Source organism: Cervus elaphus, chromosome 14 (assembly GCF_910594005.1).
Source record: "Cervus elaphus chromosome 14, mCerEla1.1, whole genome shotgun sequence".
Taxonomy (NCBI): Eukaryota; Metazoa; Chordata; class Mammalia; order Artiodactyla; family Cervidae; genus Cervus; species Cervus elaphus.
In genome coordinates this window covers 29223600-29240993 of record NC_057828.1, presented here as the reverse complement: position 1 = coordinate 29240993, position 17394 = coordinate 29223600, and the positions used below count along the sequence as shown (strand labels likewise).

General features: G+C 40.2%; 1 protein-coding gene and 1 non-coding gene across 2 annotated transcripts in view; both read right to left on the bottom strand.

Annotated features, from left to right (window-relative positions):
• Positions 1-5237, bottom strand: part of FBXO28 (F-box protein 28) — a 30088-nt gene extending 24851 nt beyond the window's left edge. Inside the window, exon 1 of the mRNA XM_043923445.1 lies at positions 4937-5237. Coding sequence (XP_043779380.1) covers positions 4937-5203 — 267 coding nt within the window. The 5' untranslated portion in view covers positions 5204-5237. The remainder of the gene's footprint in view (positions 1-4936) is intronic.
• A 2416-nt stretch (positions 5238-7653) lies between these two features.
• LOC122708438 lies at positions 7654-7760 on the bottom strand. Its single transcript, XR_006345210.1, has one exon. It is a non-coding gene; the product is annotated as a U6 spliceosomal RNA (small nuclear RNA).
• Positions 7761-17394: the final 9634 nt, after the last annotated feature.

Below are 17394 nucleotides of genomic sequence, written 5' to 3'. Positions count from 1 at the left end.
GCGATGGAGCTAGACCAAGATCTTCCTATAATCCTCTCAATCAGACAAATCTGTGCAGAATATTTCACAGCCATCTGTGCTGGATTCTTTAGAAAGTCATGAAAGAATGAACTGTGAAAAGGCAGGAGAAATGTTCCAGATTAAAGAGACTAATGCTTTATTAGATTTAAGAACTTAACTACCTCCCCAACCCTTCTCCAAGCTATCAAAACACATTTTGGGGACAACTGAGAAACCTGAATATAAAATGTAATATTAAATACCTTGGAAGTGATGATATTGTGATTATACAGAAGTATTTTAGGGGTAAAATGTCACTGTATTTGCACCTTACTTTCAAATGGTAAATGAGCGTACAAGATAAAGTCAATGTGGCAAAAAGTTAATGATGGATGCATGCGTGCTCAGTTGTGTCCAACTCTATGTGATCCCATGGACAGAGGTGATAAAATCATTTAAAAAATTAACAGTGAATGAGCCAGTCCTATACAACTTCCCATCTCTTTTACAAGAACACTTTAATCTTTTATAAGAAAAAATTCTATCCTCTTGGTATGGACCATTTAAGATATACTACATACAGAGACAGAGAGTTAATTCTCAATTGTCTGTTGGTAAAATTACAACAAATTAAAAATCCCCTGGGTGTCCCTCCTAAATATGCACTTGGAAAGAAAATATAAATTTAATATTACCTTGAACAAAACAATTAGGATAATTATACATCTTTTTTTTTTTTTCCTACTGGTAATGTTCTTCCATCTTCACTAACTGGATGAAAATTCATGACTCTGAGGAAGCCTCTGCTGATTAACCTCAACATTCTTGTATTTACTACTATGCATTTGTTATACTGATTCTTTGTAAACGTGCTCAAGGAAGGTGTGTACATTCTGTCTCAGTGATGATACTGTGGACAGGGTTACTGACTGGACACCTTTGAGAATCTGCAGGAGTGAAGTATTCTCAAAATATAATTTCTTACCTATACTTAAGAACTTGTTAATAAAATAAATAACCTGATGATGACATGGTAGGGGAAAAACCCCCAGCAGTACATATATAATACAGCAATATTATATTCTATAATACAGCGATACAGAGCAATGGTTCTCATAGTGTGGTCTAGGGACCCTTGGGGTTCCCAAGATCCTTTCAAGAGTTTGTGAAGCTAAATCATTTTCATAATACTAAGATGTTATTTGCCATTTTCATGCTTATTCTCTCACAAGACACAGCAGAATGTGTGTGGCAACATGACATGTAATGACAGCTAATGGAATTATGCACTGTGCATTCTTGTGTATTTTAGAATTTTCAAAGGAAAGCAATTTGGGTCCTCAATAACTTTTAAGAGTGTAAAGGTGTCCTGAGAAAAAATTGAGAACTATTGATATAGAGAAAGAGATATAAGGAAGACATCTTGCCTACTTAAAAAAAAAGGTAATACTTCCCCATTTTCCTTCATATTTTCTACCAGTCAACCCTCTCTACAACTGAGTTTTTCAAACACATTTCAAGAAAAGATGTGAAAGGAACTATAAATGAATAATAGGTTTAACTAGCTAGAGTATACCAGAGAAATATCCTGGGACAAAAACATAGATTTATGTATTTTGTTGTCAAATGGAAAATTTCATTCCAGATAATAAGCATGACACTTGAATTGAACTTTTAATCAAATCTGTCCGGAACCACTAATAGGATTCCATTATATTTACAGGAGCTCCACTAGAACCACAGAGGAAAAATCTATAGGATCTCTTTATAAAAAAAGTGGCAGTCCACTGGGCTGCCAGGGAATTCCCTAAGACAACTTTTAAGAAGCCTTCCATACTTTTTTTTTCCCAGCGAGAACTCTGTACTCACAAGTCAACATTATTATGTTCCAACTGGGCTGTGATGTGCTCTGCAACTAGGTGCAGGACCATCCTTAACCTTTGCCACTTGTTTCAAAAACTCTCATACCTGTGAAGGGGGCCTTATGTGACAGACTATGCTGCATCAGCGCAAATTTATGTGATTTACTGGAAAACAACTTAAAGTACACGTTTTGTCATTTCAAAAGGTATCTTCATCCAAACAACTTTAAATATATTAGAGAAGTTAAATATTAAAGAACTATTTTTATGTAACCAGGATTTCCAACTTCTGGGTACATTTTGGAAGCAATAGTCAATGGCAGAAAAAACAAAACAAAATAAGGGATTCAGTTCAATAAGGAATCTGGACATTCCTTGGGAAATAACCAGACTGGAGAGTCAAATTTCAATTATTCATGGCAAAAGGAAGCAAAGATAATTGGAAAATGTTATTCTAGCAACTTGGGACAAACCGTATAAAGAAAATACAGAGCAGTAAGTACATGGACCTGTCCTCTAATTTAGATGTTAACAATAGTTATGACTGAGGTCCTAATGTGTGTGCTCAGTCATGTCCGACTCTTTGCCATCCTTTAGACTGTAGCCCACCAGGCTCTTTTGTTCATAGGGTTTTTTGGGCAAGAACACTGGAGTGGTTGCTATTTCCTCCTCCAGGAGATCATCCATGACCCAGGGACTGAACCTGAGTCTCTTGTGTCTCCTGCATTGCAGGTGGATTCTGGACCACTGAGCCATCTGGGGAGCCCAAGGCTCTAACAGGGCAAGTAAGCTGAAGGAAGAAAAAAAGAAGCACCTGACAAATACATAAACTAGCTCATTAACTACTGAATGGTTGACATCTAGCTTTATGGAAACTAATTCTGTTCTTAATATCTCTCTTTTCTAAGTACACCCAACCTTAACTCTACTCAAAAAAATACTTGACAATAGAAGAAACAATGCAATTTATATGCCAGATAGCAGCATACACACTGGCATTGATTATCTCACAAACAGTCTGTTAGGTATAAATGGTCACTTAAATTAGAAAAGGCATGTAAAGCACATACTAGGCACTATCGCTTGACTGCCAATTTCATTAATGACCATAATTAAATTAATGCTGACACCTAGTGGCAAGAATCTTTCATGTTACTTGAATTGCACCTTATGACATATGAACCAAAGAATTTAAAACCAAAGACACTTCCAAATCGCCACAAAAGATTACCCACTTAATCTAAGAATTATCCATTAACCTTAAGTAAAGAAAGGAATAAGAAATAGTTCCCCATTACTAAAACAGAGAAAAAACCATCTTTAAGAAATAAAACTGGGAGCTGAATCTTTTTAGGGGAGTGGTAAGGGACTCCTTATGAAAAAAATCTCTGAAACTACAAATTTGTATCTTTAAAATACTAGAATAGATAACTGCTCAAAAATAAGAATGCAGCTGAGTATTTCACTTGAAAGAGATGTCATTTACTAATAAACTGTGGGATGTCTTTTTAACTCTGTCCCCTAGGATAGGCTGGTTTTCTTCCCTTTAAGAATGTTTTTAATTTTTAAAGAAGTAAAATGAACAACAAATGAACACCCCCGCCCCCCAGTTTTTCTCAATACTTATAAAACAGAACGGTGAACATTCCAAGCTTTACAAAGGCATTGTCTGGCTGAAAGGCTCAATCCAAATGTCATGTCCAATTTCCAGGCAACAGGAATGTATACCATGAATTCTGATCAAATATCATTCTTTAGAAAAAAATGGAAGGAATAGTTAGGATTCTACAAGAAATTCTAGGATAACATGTTTTGGAAATTAAGGGACAATCATTTTGAAATATTACTTTTCAAATGAATTTTCTATCCTGCAGACTGGCATGGTTGATGTGCTCTGTTGACAAGAAAATAAACTATTCACCAGTTTGAATATTTAACAGCCTCCTTTAAAAAATATGCTTGCATCTCAAAAATACAATTATAATCAATTTTAAATTGAAGGTGTAAATCTAAAATAGAGTATATTGATTATTAAGAAAACGCTATACACAGCACATTCAGATGTCTTTGTCCTCTTAAAAACAATCCCGACCACATATTTAGCTTCTACACAGAAACGGTTTGTAATCATTTCAAAATGTCCACCTCCTTCAATTTTCTTACCACTTAAAGATAAATTCACTGAGGAAGCAAAATAACTGACTGAACTAAGATATTCATTGAACCTTCAGTGAAGCCTCTGGGATGAAGAAAATCCCAAAGGCCAATTCATTTATTTTCATTAATCATGAACAGAATTACTGTGATTTTAAGGTATAAAACCTCTCCTAAAGCTGGCGGGTGGGATTAATCACTAGTTAGAAAATGAAATGCAGGAGAGGAAAAAAACCTTCTCAAGGGGCAAGGTGCTTCACTATGGGATGGGAAGTGTCAGGGGTGAGGCAAAGCCCGATAGTCACTTCTCAGGATTGCCTTCGTTGGTCAACCAAGGCGCTGGGGTTGAGGTTACCAAAACGAGTTTGAATTCCTCCAAACCTCTACTGGCTTTTGGGAGGACTGACCGATCCGACTTTATCTTTTCCAACAAGGAAACTTGGGTGGTAAGGGGGAACAATACGTTCTTCTCACAGACAAACCAAACCTAGCCGGGATGATCTCGCCTACTTCGGAGTGCTAGCCCCCACCTCCAGCCTGGGGGTGGAAGGTGATATATAAAAGGCAGGTGATGAGACCCCCCTCCGGCGTCCATACTCAGGCCGGATAGAGGCTGTAAGCCCAGCTCTTACTGCCCCCGCCCGTGGCCCCGCTTCCGGGTCGGGGGCCCAGAGCCCCCGAGCCCCCCAAAGCCAAGTTCCCGCAGGCAGTCGCCCCCACTCCTCAAGCAAGGGCGGAATCTGGACAAGCCCCGCGGGTCAGCCCCAAGAGAGACTCTGGGGCGGGAGGGCTGCGGTTGGTGCTTTAGCGGCGGCTACAGCTCGCCAGGGGCTCCCTCCCCGGGGAACGCTCTTCCTTTTCGGGCCCTCCCCAGACCTCGGCTCTCGGAGAGGGCGGCAAGGGTCCCCAGGGGGCCTCACCAGACGGAGCTGGCTAATTTCGTCGTAGGACATAAAGCTGAGGATGTTCTCGATGGCTACGATGGGCAGCGCCACCAGCGTGTTGTTTTGAGGCAGCTGGTCCGGAGCCAGCGCCGGGGCTGGGGGCGCCTGGGATCCCGGCTGCGGGGGCTGGGGCGGGGGTGGTGGGGGCAGTCGCTGGGTAGAGGCGATGGCCGAAGGGGAGCCGCCGTCGCCGTGACCGCCGCCTCCTTCCTCAGCCATCCGCTCCTCCGACGCTGCCGCCATCTTGGGGGCTTGATTCCTTCCCCCCACTGCAAGGGGAACAGGGACACTTCCGGTGCGTCACTTCCTTCTCTTGAGCGTCCGGGAGGGGCACCTGGAGGAGGGGGAGGAGCCTATGGGGTGACAGGCAGAGAGAGACACTTTGATGCTAGTTCAAGTGGGAAGGAGAGAAGATCAAGTAACCCCCTGGAAAGGTGGTCATTGTAAGCTCTTTCATCTAAGATTGGAAACGACTTGAGGGCAGGGGAACCCTATCTGAAATTAACTTCACAGTGCATTTTTTCCTAAAGTGCTTCCCTGATAAAGGGAGATAAAAATAATGTTAACTAGTAAGTGTAGTAAGATCATGGCATCTGGTCCCATCACTTCATGGCAAATACATGGGGAAACAATGGAAACAGTGACAGACTTTATTTTCTTGGGCTCCGAAATCACTGAGGACAGTGACTGCAGCCATGAAATTAAAAGGCACTTGCTCCTTGGAAGAATAGCTGTGACAAAACTAGACAGTGTGTTGAAGAGCAGAGTCAGACTTCGCTGACAAAGGTCCATATAGTCAAAGCTATGGTTTTTGTGGTAGTCATGTAGGGATGTGAGAGTTGGACCATAAAGAAGAGCGCCAAAGAATTGATGCCTTCGAACTGTGGTGTTGGAGAAGACTCTTGAGAGTCCCTTGCACTGCAAGGAGATCAAACCAGTCAATTCTAAAGGAAATCAACCCCAAATATTTAGTGGAAGGACTGATGTTGAGGCTGAAGCTCCAATACTTTGGCCACCTGATGTGAAGAGCCAACTCATTAGACAAGACCCTGATGCTGGGAAAGATTGAAGGCAGGAGGAGAAGGAGGAGACAGAGGACAAGATGGTTGGATGGCATCGTGGACTCAGTGGACATGAGTTTGAGCAAACTCATGGAGATAGTGAAGGACAGGGAAGCCTGGTGTGCTGCAGTCCATGGGGTCGCAAAGAGTCAGACATGACTGAGCGACTGAACAACAGCAATAGTAAGTGTAGATGAAACAATGTAGAATATCATCATTTTTCAAGAACCATACTAATGATTGATTTAGGCAAGAAGGAATGAAGGATTGATTAAAACTGCCTTATGAATGAGCCTTAAAAATGTTTTCAATTAAAGAAGCAAGACCCAAAGGACCACATATTGTATGAATCCATTGACATGAGATGCCTGAAATAGCCAAAACAATAAAGATAGAAAGTAGATTAATGGTTCTCAGAGGCTGGAAACAGCAGAGGAAAGGGGAATGACTGCTAAGGGGTGTAGGGCTTTTTCCTGGGGCGATGAAAATGTTCTGGAATTAGACAATGGTGATGGGTACACCTCTGAATCATGCACTTTTAAATAGTGAATTTTGGGACTTCCTTGGTGGTCCAGTGGTTAAGAATCTGCCTTCCAATGCAGGAGACTCAGGTTCCATCCCTGGTCAGAGAACTAAGATCCTACATGCTTGGGCAATTAAGCCTGTATTCTGCAATTATGGAGCTTGTGCACTCTGGAGCCGTGTGCCACAACTAAAGCCCAGGGGCCACAATGAGAGAGCTTGTGTTCTAACAACCCAGCCAAATAAAGGAAAAAATAAGTATTTTTTAAAATAGTGAACGTTATAATGTGTGAATTATATCTCCATAAAAAATTGATTTAGGCAAGAATCATCAAAAGATGCTAAATAAGAAAGTAAGGGTGTGATCTGGAAAATAATATTTACATAGGTTCAAAATAACCCCCACAAATTAATTATCAATTACAAGATAAAAAGAAGTTTGCAATAGAGAGATTTGGTGGATACCACCATAACCAAATGATCAAAATTAACTTCACGAGTTATGAGTGGAATTGACATCATATAGCTCCTGTTATGATAGCTTGAAAAGGGCATAGCATAATGAGGTATTTCTACCAAAAATGCATAGCCTGTATTTGAGGTAGACAAATCTAGTTAACTACCCCGTAATCTTTTTATTTATTTATTTTTATTTTTGGCTGTGCTGGGTCTTGTTGCTGCTCATGGGATTTCTCTGATTGTGGCAGACGGGGACTACTCTTTAGTTGCGGTGTGAGGGCTTCTCGTTGAGGTGGCTTTTATTGCAGAGCACAGACTCCAAAGCTCGAGGGCTTCAGTAGTTGCCCCATGATGACATGTAGAATCTTCCCCGACCAAAGATCGAGGCCATGTCCTCTGCATTGGCAGGTGGATTCTTAACCACCAGACTACCAGGTAAGTCCCCCCATAATCTTAAAAACGATTACTGTCATGAAAGACAAAGACTATGAATTTGTACCAGATGAAAAGAGACTAAAGCAACAAGACAACTAAATGCTTGGGTGATCATGGACTGGATCACGGATTAGGAGGAACAGTAGTGAGAACACTACTGTGAGGATTGGCAAAATTTATAATTTTTAATTGGATTTAAATTTTTTTTTTTTTTTTAAAATTTTGGAACGCTTCACGAATTTGCGTGTCATCCTTGCGCAGGGGCCATGCTAATCTTCTCTGTATCGTTCCAATTTTAGTATATGTGCTGCCGAAGCGAGCACTGGATTTAAATTTAAATTGTTATCATATTGTGTTTAAATTGTAATCATATTAAGTTTCATATTACTATGAAACTAAATGTAATCATATTAAGTTTCCTGATTTGGATAATTTTATGTGGTCTTGTAAGAGAATGTCCTTCTTCTTAGGAAATACACATTGAAATATTTCGGGGTAAATGGGTCACGATGTCTCTGTTTGTTCTTCAGTGGTTCAATATGTAGATAGATAATTAGATGAATAAAGCAAATATGATAAACATTAACACTTGGTGAATCCAGATGAAGAGCATACGAGAATTTGTACTATCTTTTTTTTTTAACCTTTCAATTTTCTGAAGATACAGTTGACATACATCATTGTTTAAGTTTAATGTGTACAGTATAATGACTTGACTTACATCATGAAATGATAAATTTCACTATTATTATTTCACAATAAATTTAGTGAACATCCATCATCTCTTGTAGGTACAAAATGAAAGAAGTAGAAAAATTTTTTTCTTGTGGTGAGAACTCTTAGGATTTACTCTCTTAGCAACTTTCATATGTAACCTATGTGCCTGTTCAGTTGCTTCAGTTGCGTCTGGCTCTTTGTGACCCTGTGGACTGTAGCCTGCCAGGCTCCTCTGTCCAAGGGATTCTCTGTGAGTGAAAGTCACTCAGTCGTGTCTGACTTTTTGTGACCCCATGGACTATACAGTCCACGGAATTCTCCAGGCAAGAATACAGAATTTCCCTTCTCCAGGGGATCGTCCCAACCCAAGGATTGAACCCAGGTCTCCCACATTGCAGGTGGATTCTTTACCAGCTGAGCCATGAGGGAAGCCCAAGAATACTGGAGTGGGTAGCCTATTCCTCCTCCAGGGGATCTTCCTGACCCAGGGATCGAACCCATGTCTCCTGCATTGGCAGGCAGATTCTTTACTACTGGGCCACCTTGGGAGCCCATCTTTGTAATAGCCCAATGACAAAGATTAAGGTGCAAAAATCACTGAATTTTTAACCTTTCTCTTTTTTTTTGGGGGGGGGTGGTCTTAACCTTAAAATTGCCAATATGTCTTTTCTTTTTCAGCTTTGGTTTGGAATCTAATTGTTGCATGGTAGAAACCGCAGAGAAAGCCAGGCATGACCAAGGACTGAGGAAAAGCAGGTAACAACTAAAGCAAGGAGATGAACTGGAAGTGCTGTGGGTAGCTTATTAGAGTTGACACCTTTTTCTCACTCATGGGTCTGTAAACTGTTTGTCATTTTACCTATCATTGTTTCAGATCATAAAATTCTTTGAAGTTGTTGAACCTAGGTCTCCCGCCTTGCAGGCAGATTCTTTACCAGCTGAACCACCAGGGAAGCTATATCTTCATAGAACCTGTTCCAATTTGATCTGAAATGAATTCACTATTTTTTTTTTTTTTTAGTATATGTGCTGCCAAAGCAAGCACATGAATTCACTTTTTACCTTGTTTTATTAGAGTTAGATACTTTCTTGGTAGATTGGATTGAAATTGAATTTCTGTAAATGGAATCATGCTTTTTATTATAAAAGAAACCCATAGAAAATCTTTTAAAAAGTGAATCATCACTGCCTTCGTCTATTCGGTGAATCCACTAGTTATGTGCAGTTTTGTTTGGCTTGAAATGGACATGTGGAAAGCCTTCCTGCCCCCTTATCTCTCCACATGTGGTCAACTAGTTAACATCTAGGGCAGGCTGACCCCTGAGCTAAACAGCAAAATAAAACTTTGGAAACAATTTAAACCACTTCCTGCCAGTAAACCCACTTAAATTATCCTCTGTTTATGTATATTGGATCTGTGCCCCTATATTTCTTACACATCTTTTTTTTTTTAAGTGAAAGTTTCAAAATAAATGATTGCTTTGTTTCAATTATTGAAACCAATGCTTGTTTTGGAGACGTTTCCTGATCAAAACAAATACTTGTACCTAAAACAAATATTTGAACTTGTAGGAGTTCTGAGTTGTAAGTGTGGTTTTCACACCATCAGCAAGGATTTTTACACCATTGCAGGATGATGATCTCAAGTACAGGATGGACCTATGCATTTTTAGATCTCTGTGTTTCTAGTTTCATTATTTATACCTTCCTTCTTTATCTACAAAGTTAATCTGAGGCTGAGTGGAGACAGCAAATGGGTGAGCTTTTGAATTCCCTAGATTAAAGACATTCGAGTCAATTTAACGTGAGACAGTTACTGTATAGACAGCATATTAAAAAGTAGAGACATAACTTTGTCAACAAAGGTCCATCTAGTCAAGGCTATGGTTTTCCCAGTAGTCATGTATGGATGTGAGAGTTGGACTATAAAGAAAGCTGAGCGCCAAAGAATTGATGCTTTTGAACTATGGTGTTGGAGAAGACTCTTGAGAGTCTCTTGGACTGCAAGGAGATCCAGCCAGTCTATCCTAAAGGAAATCAGTGCTGAATATTCATTGGAAGGACTGATGTTGAAGCTGAAACTCCAATACTTGGGCCACCTGATGCGAAGAGCTGACTCATTTGAAGAGACCCTGATGTTGGGAAAAATTGAGGGCAGGAGGAGAAGGGGACGACAGAGGATGAGATGGTTGGATGGCATCACTGACTCAATGGACATGTGTTTGGGTAGACTCCGGGAGTTGGTGATGGACAGGGAGGCCTGGCGTACTGTGGTTCTTGGGGTCACAAAGAGTTGGACACGACTGAGTGACTGAAATGAACTGATCTGATCCTGGCCCCCATTGTCCATCTGACTTCCTGGTTAAGGTGTATGTTGGGGGATAGGATTGGACTGGGTGCAGTGAAGTAAGATAGGGGCTAAGCTATTCAATGGTACCTTCACAAGATGTTCTTCACAATGAAAAGAGTAAATTAAACCCAGACATTTTATTTCCTATCTGTTAACAGATTTGTAACTTATAAAATAGACTAAATAAAAAGAGGTTTGAGAGTTTCAGTGGATTCTGATTAGCCATATATACTTTTTCTTTTTTAATTGCAGAAAAAACATATAACACAAAACTTACCACCTTAACTATTTCTAAAAGTAATGTTAAGTATAGTCACATTGTTGTGCAATCAATCTCTGGAAAACTTTCATCCTGCAAAACTGAAACCCTATGCTCATTAAACAGCAACTCCCCATTCCTCCCTGCCCTCAGCATCCTCCATGCTACTTTCTATTTTGATGAATTTGACTACTTATGTAAATGAAATTATTCCATTTATCTTTTTGTGACTAGTTTATTTCACTTAACATAATGTCCTCAAGTTTCATCCATGTTGTAGCTTGTGTCAGAATTTCTGTCCTTTTAAGACTGTATAATATCCTATCATATGTATGTACTAGATTTTGTTTATCTATCAGTGGACACTTGAGTTGCTTCCACCTCTTGGCTGTTGTAAATAATGCTGCTATAAACATGGGTGTGCAAATATTTCTTCATGATTCTGCTCCCAGTTCTTCTGGATATATGCTCAGAGTTGGGACTGCTGGATTGTATAGTATTTTCATTTTTAATTTTTTGAGGAACTACCATACTGTTTTCCATAGCAGCAACACTATTTTGCATCACCAACAACAGTGCACAGGGGTTTCAATCTCTCCATACTTTCCCAACACTTGTAATTTTCTGGTTTTTTGATAGTAACCACCCTAGTGAGTGTGAGGTGATATCTCCTCAGGGTTTTATTTTTCATTTCCCTGATTATTAGTGATATCAAGCATATGCTTGTTGACTATTTGTAGATCATCCCTGGAGAAATATCTATTCAAGTCTTTGCTCAGTTTTTAATTGTTTTTGTTGTTGTTGAGTTGTAGGAGTTGTTTATATTCTGGATATTAGCAACATGCAAATAGTTTCTCCCATTCTATTGGTTGTCTTTTCACTCTGTAGATTGTGTCCTTAGATGCACAAAGGTTTTTGAGTTTGATGCAGTCCTCTTTATTTATTTTTTCTTTTTTTGTGTGCTTTTAGTGTCATATACAAGAAATCATTGCCAGCCAATCCAATGTCGTGAAGCTATTGTCTATGTTTTTTTTTTTTTTTAAAGGAGAGATATAATTTTAGAACTTACATTTAGGTGTATGATCTATTCAGAGTTAATTTGAGCTTCTCTAGTGGCTCAGTCCATAAAGAGTCTGCCTGCAATTCAAGAGACCCCGGTTCAATGCCTGGGTCAGGAAGATTCCCTGGAGAAGGAAATTGCTACCCTCTCCATGGGAAATCCCATGGACAGAGGAAACTGACTGGCTATAGTCCATGGGGTCATAAGAGTTGGACATAACTTTAGCAACTAAACCACCAGAAGGAAACGGTCAAACTTCTCTGATTCTTTGCATAGATATCCAGTTTCCCTAGTATCATTTTTGAAGAGCCTGTCCTTTCTCCATTAAATGATCTTGGCATCCTTGTCATAGATTTTTTGATCACATATAATAACTGGGCTTATTTCTGGGCCGTCTAATCTATTCCTTTGGTCTGTATACCTGTCTTTATGCTAGTAACACCCATTTTTATTACTATAACTTTATAATAAATTTTGAAATAAAAAAGTGTAATACCTCCAACATTACTCTTCTTTAACTGTGTCTTTTAAGACCCATTTTTAAACTAGATGAGCAGTTTCCTGTCACAGCTTATGTCTGAAATTCTGTCATTAGATGCATTCTTTTAAATTTAAAGCTTTAACTCTAGGGAAAGATGGTTCACTAAACTTTCAATTCAGCAAGTGTTTATTGGTTGCTAGATGGATAAGGCACTAGGGAGATACTAAGATAAATAATGTTTCACATCCTTGAGAGAATGTGAATCTGACTGCAATATTGGTTACCACATGGATCTGCTGAACTGATTCCATTGGCCTGGCTGACTGGACCAGTGTCTCCTTATTTCTTCATAGATAGTGTTCCTAAAGTTACATAGGTCTTCCCAGGTGGCACTAGTGGTAAAGAACCTACCTGCCAATGCAGAAGATGTAAGAGATGCAGATTCAGCCCCTGGGTGGGGAAGATCCCTGGAAGGAGGGCATGGCAACCCACTCCAGTGTTCTTGCCTGGAGAATCTGGTTGACAGAGGAGCCTGGCAGGCTACCGTCCATAGGGAAGCAAAGAGTCAGACACAACTGAAGTGATTTAGCACAAAGTTGTATATTTTGAAAGAAAAGATGGATTTCATGGAATATTTTTCATACAAAGTGATTCAGCTAACTGTGTTTTCTCCTGTCGTTAGAAAAGTATACAAACAAAAATTATGGGAATATGTAAGTAGTAGTTAATCCAATTTAAAGAATCAAGGAAAGCCTTACAAAGGTTACATTTCACCTTTCCTGCAAAGATGAGGGTATTGGAATACTTGTGGAAGCTTTCTAAATTAAGAAGTGAAGAAAGTTATGTTGTTGTTCAGTTGCTAAGTCATGTCCAACTCTTTGCAACCCCATAGATTACAGTACGCCAGGCTCCCTTCTCCATCACTATCTCCCAGAATTTGCTCAAATTCATGTCTATTGAGTTGGTGATGTTATCTATCTATCTATCTATCATCCTCTGCTGCCCCCTTCTCCTTTTGCCTTCAATCTTTCCCGTCAGGGTCTTTTCCAGGCTCTTCACATCAGGTGTCAAAGTATTGGAGCTTCAGCTTCAGCATCAGTCCCTCCAATGAATATTCAGGCTTGATTTCCTTTAGGATTGACTGGTTTGATCTCCTTGCAGTCCAAGGGACTCTCAAGAGTCTTCTCCAGCACCACAGTTTGAAAGCATCAGTTCTTCAGCACTCAGTCTGTTTTATGGTCCAACTCTCATATCCGTACATGACTATTGGAGAAACCATACCTTTGACTATACAGGCCTTTGTCAGCAAAGTGATATCTCTGCTTTTTAATGTACTGTCTAGGTTTGTCATAGGTTTCCTTCCAAGGAAAGAAGCAAGCGTCTTTTAATTTCATGGCTGCAGTCACCATCCACACTGATTTTGGAGCCCAAGAACATAAAATCTGAACATGCATGTTCAGTGTGTTTGACACTTTGTGACCCCATGGACTGTAGCCCATCAGGCTCCTCTGCCCACAGGATTTCCCAGACAAGAATACTGGAGTGGGTTGCCATTTCCTTCTCTGGGGAATTTTCCTCACCCAGGGATCAATCCCACATCTCCTGAGTCTCCTGCATTGGCAGTTGAATTCTTTACCACTTGAGCCACCTGGGAAGAGTGAAGAATGGTACGAGGACATTTCAAACAAGAGGAATGGTAAAAGCAAATAAATGAACTATGTAAATACGCAGAAGATCAGAAAAATGCAGGTGGGTACAGGATTTTGGACTTTAATTCTGTAGACCAGTGGGGATTCTTTCTGTTCTTAATTCTTTTAAAATTCTTGTGTCAGTTATCAATTTATTGCCTCTGAGCTCTAAATTCACTCTTTTTGCCTGCCCTGTGAATATTTTTCCCTTCCTGGAGAGATGGTGCAGCAGAAAAGGGTTTTCTTACTGGTTCCTGTGAGCTTGCTTGACAGGCTCCTACAGTAAGCATGTGGGTGCCTTCTCCTTCACCAGCTCCTAAACGGTGTATTAGTTAGCAGCACCCTGTGATCAGCAGCTCTCCCTGGCACCTCCTCCTCCCTTGGTGGTTTTGTATTAAAGTGCCTCTGGTCTCCCTCCTGGAGAACAGTTTTCTCTTTCAGTAAGTTCCAGAGGGTGGGTTATTTCCAGAAACTTTTTGTCAGCACAGCACAACACAACAGCAAGTTTTCTGCTGTCCTACGGACCACAGCTATGCCCTCCCACAAAGTCAGGATCTCAGCCCTTGAGGAGCCTCTTCCTTCAATGTTGTATCTTAGTTCAAATAATATGGCTGCTCCTTATATTTGCCATTTCTGTATTCTTTAGAGTTCTCTTTACTGCTTACTAGCCAACCTCTCATTGTTCCAATCTGCTACTATATTCAATCTTGATATTGAAGTTTTCATGTTCAAATTGCTATATGGTTTCTCTCTCTTGATTGGACCCAGACTGATAAAGTAGTGAAATTGATTTTTTATGATGGATATCTTTCAAGAATCCTAATACAGGGAACATAAAACCAGATCTTTTCTAATCGAAGCCAAGTGGGAAGATCCAAGACTCATCTCATTCAATCTTTCTTTTGTTCCCTGAGGAAACTTATCAAAACCTACTACTCTACAAATACTTGAAAACTATTGCTGTGGGCAGTTGGGAGCCATCTTGAGTTGGAGAAATGACTTGATCAGTGGTGTGTTTCAGGAAAATGATTCTAGTAGTAATAGAGAGACTACATTGGAAGGCAGAGAGTTGGTAGGTAGTGATGCCTATTAGGAGGATAGAGTGGTAGTTACAGAAAAATAAGATTTGGGGACTGAAATAGAGCAGAGACTTTTAGGAGGGAAAAGAGAAATGCACAGAAACTTTAAAATTGCCAAAAATGAAAAAAACTGACACTACTTAATGACTGATGCTGGAAATCAGGTACCGGAGAAAGATGTTAAAAGATGACACTGTTACCCAAACTCAGCAATAGGATGACTGGATGGGCCATTAATGAACATTAGGACTATCGGGAAAGGCTTAGATTGGGGGTGGGAGGAGAGAAAATGAGTTTGATTTGGGGCCTATTGAGATTAAATGCCTATAAGGCACCCAGAGAATGATAACAGCTCTAATTCTTTGAATACTTACCATGTGCCAATGATTCTTGCAGGGGTTTTAATTTTCTTTATGCTCTATTTTTAAATGTATCCAGGATTTTCTTTTAATCAGGTATAGTAAGATGACAGACTCAAAGACTACTACTTTGAAAGGATAGTTTATCACTTACAATTCCTGAGAGGAAGAGGCGCGCCACACACACACAGACACACACTCCTCACTCCCCCCACGCCACGTGAAGTCACGTGGGGAAGCACCATGGTCAGTTATGAGATGGAGGGAACAGAGAGGAAGGTATGGCCGCAGCCTTTATTGTGTTTTCTGTAGGACGAAATGGGTGAAGCAAGGTAGGCAAGATGACCAAGTTTAGGATTGGATAGCTTGAATAATTTCAGCAGACTCTGGGCTCCTGGGTTATCTCTGGTTCCACTGTACTTTTCTCTGGCATGGTTTACGGTAAGGGTATAGTGTTCCAAACTCCCAGAGGCTGTTAAAGGAGTTGGTTGGACTCTGAATTATTCAGTATGCTTATCAAAGGCATGTTCAAAGACCAGTTGTTTTCTGGGGGAGAATGGATACATATGTATGTATGGCTGAGTCCCTTCCCTGTTCACCTGAAACTATCACAACATTGTTAATTGACTATACCCCAATACAAAATAAAAACCTTAAAGTTTGGGGAAAAAAAAAAAAAGACAAGTTGTTTGCTATCTCAGGGAATATGCTAACCCTGGGAGGATCAGTCCTTGCCCAGATTGAAATGCCCCAAGAAGTCAAAGCATCGTAAGATATAGAAAATAAAAAACATGATCAATACATTCTCTCTAATCTCTCTTCTTCTCTCAGTGATCTTATCTTCTATTCTATCACAGCTACTTACTCTCATAGTCAATGTAGTAGAACTTGGTCATTATTAGTGACTGCAATTTTTTCTACCTGTTTCAAGCATCCCAATCTCCGGCCATCTCTTCCTGTCTTTGCAGCTCACTGTCTCTAATACCTTAGTGTTAAGAATCCTCTGAGCCCAATAGGACCTACCTCCACTGATCACATTAGTTTTTTCCTGTTCCTCATCCTTCTCATAACATCTCTTCCTGCCTCACTCTGCTAAAATTCCGCTGATAGTCCTGATCTTTCCTCCCTTGTAGAAATCCTCTACTCTCTCGGCCTTTCTTGCTTTATTATGTGTGCTCATGCATGCTCAGTCACTTCCGTCATGTCTCTTTGAGACCTTATGGACTGTAGACCTGCCAGAATCCTCTGTCCAAGGTATTCTCCAGGTAAGAATACTGAAGTAGATTGCCATGCCCTCTTCCAGTGCTTTATCATACTGCTGGATAAACTATGGTTTCAGTTCAGCTCAGTTCAATCGCTCAGTTGTGTCCGACTGTTTGTGACCCCATGGACTGCAGCATGCCAGGCCTCCCTGTCTATCACCAACTCCCGGAGTTTACCCAAACTCATGTCCATTGATTCAGTGATGCCATCCAACCATCTCATCCTCTGTCATCCCCTTCTCCTCCTGCCTTCAATCTTTCCCAGCATCAGGCTTTTTTCAAATGAGTCAGTTCTTCACATCAGGTGGCCAAAGTACTGGAGCTTCAGCTTTAGCATCAGTCCTTCCAATGAATATTCAGGACTGATTTCCTTTAGGACGGACTGGTTGGATCTCCTTGCAATCCAAGGGACTTTCAAAAGTCTTCTCCAACACCACAGTTCAAAAGCATCAATTCTTTGGCATTCAACTTTCTTTATAGTCCAACTCTCACATCCATACATGACTACTGGAAAAACTGTAGCCTTGACTAGACAGACCTTTGTTAGCAAAGTGTTGTCTTTGCTTTTTAATACGCTGTCTAGGTTAGTCATAACTTTCCTTCCAAGGAGTAAGCATCTTTTCATTTCTTGGCTGCAGTCACCATCTGTGGTGATTTTGGAGCCCCAAAAAATAAAGTCTGCCACTGTTTCCACTGCTTCCC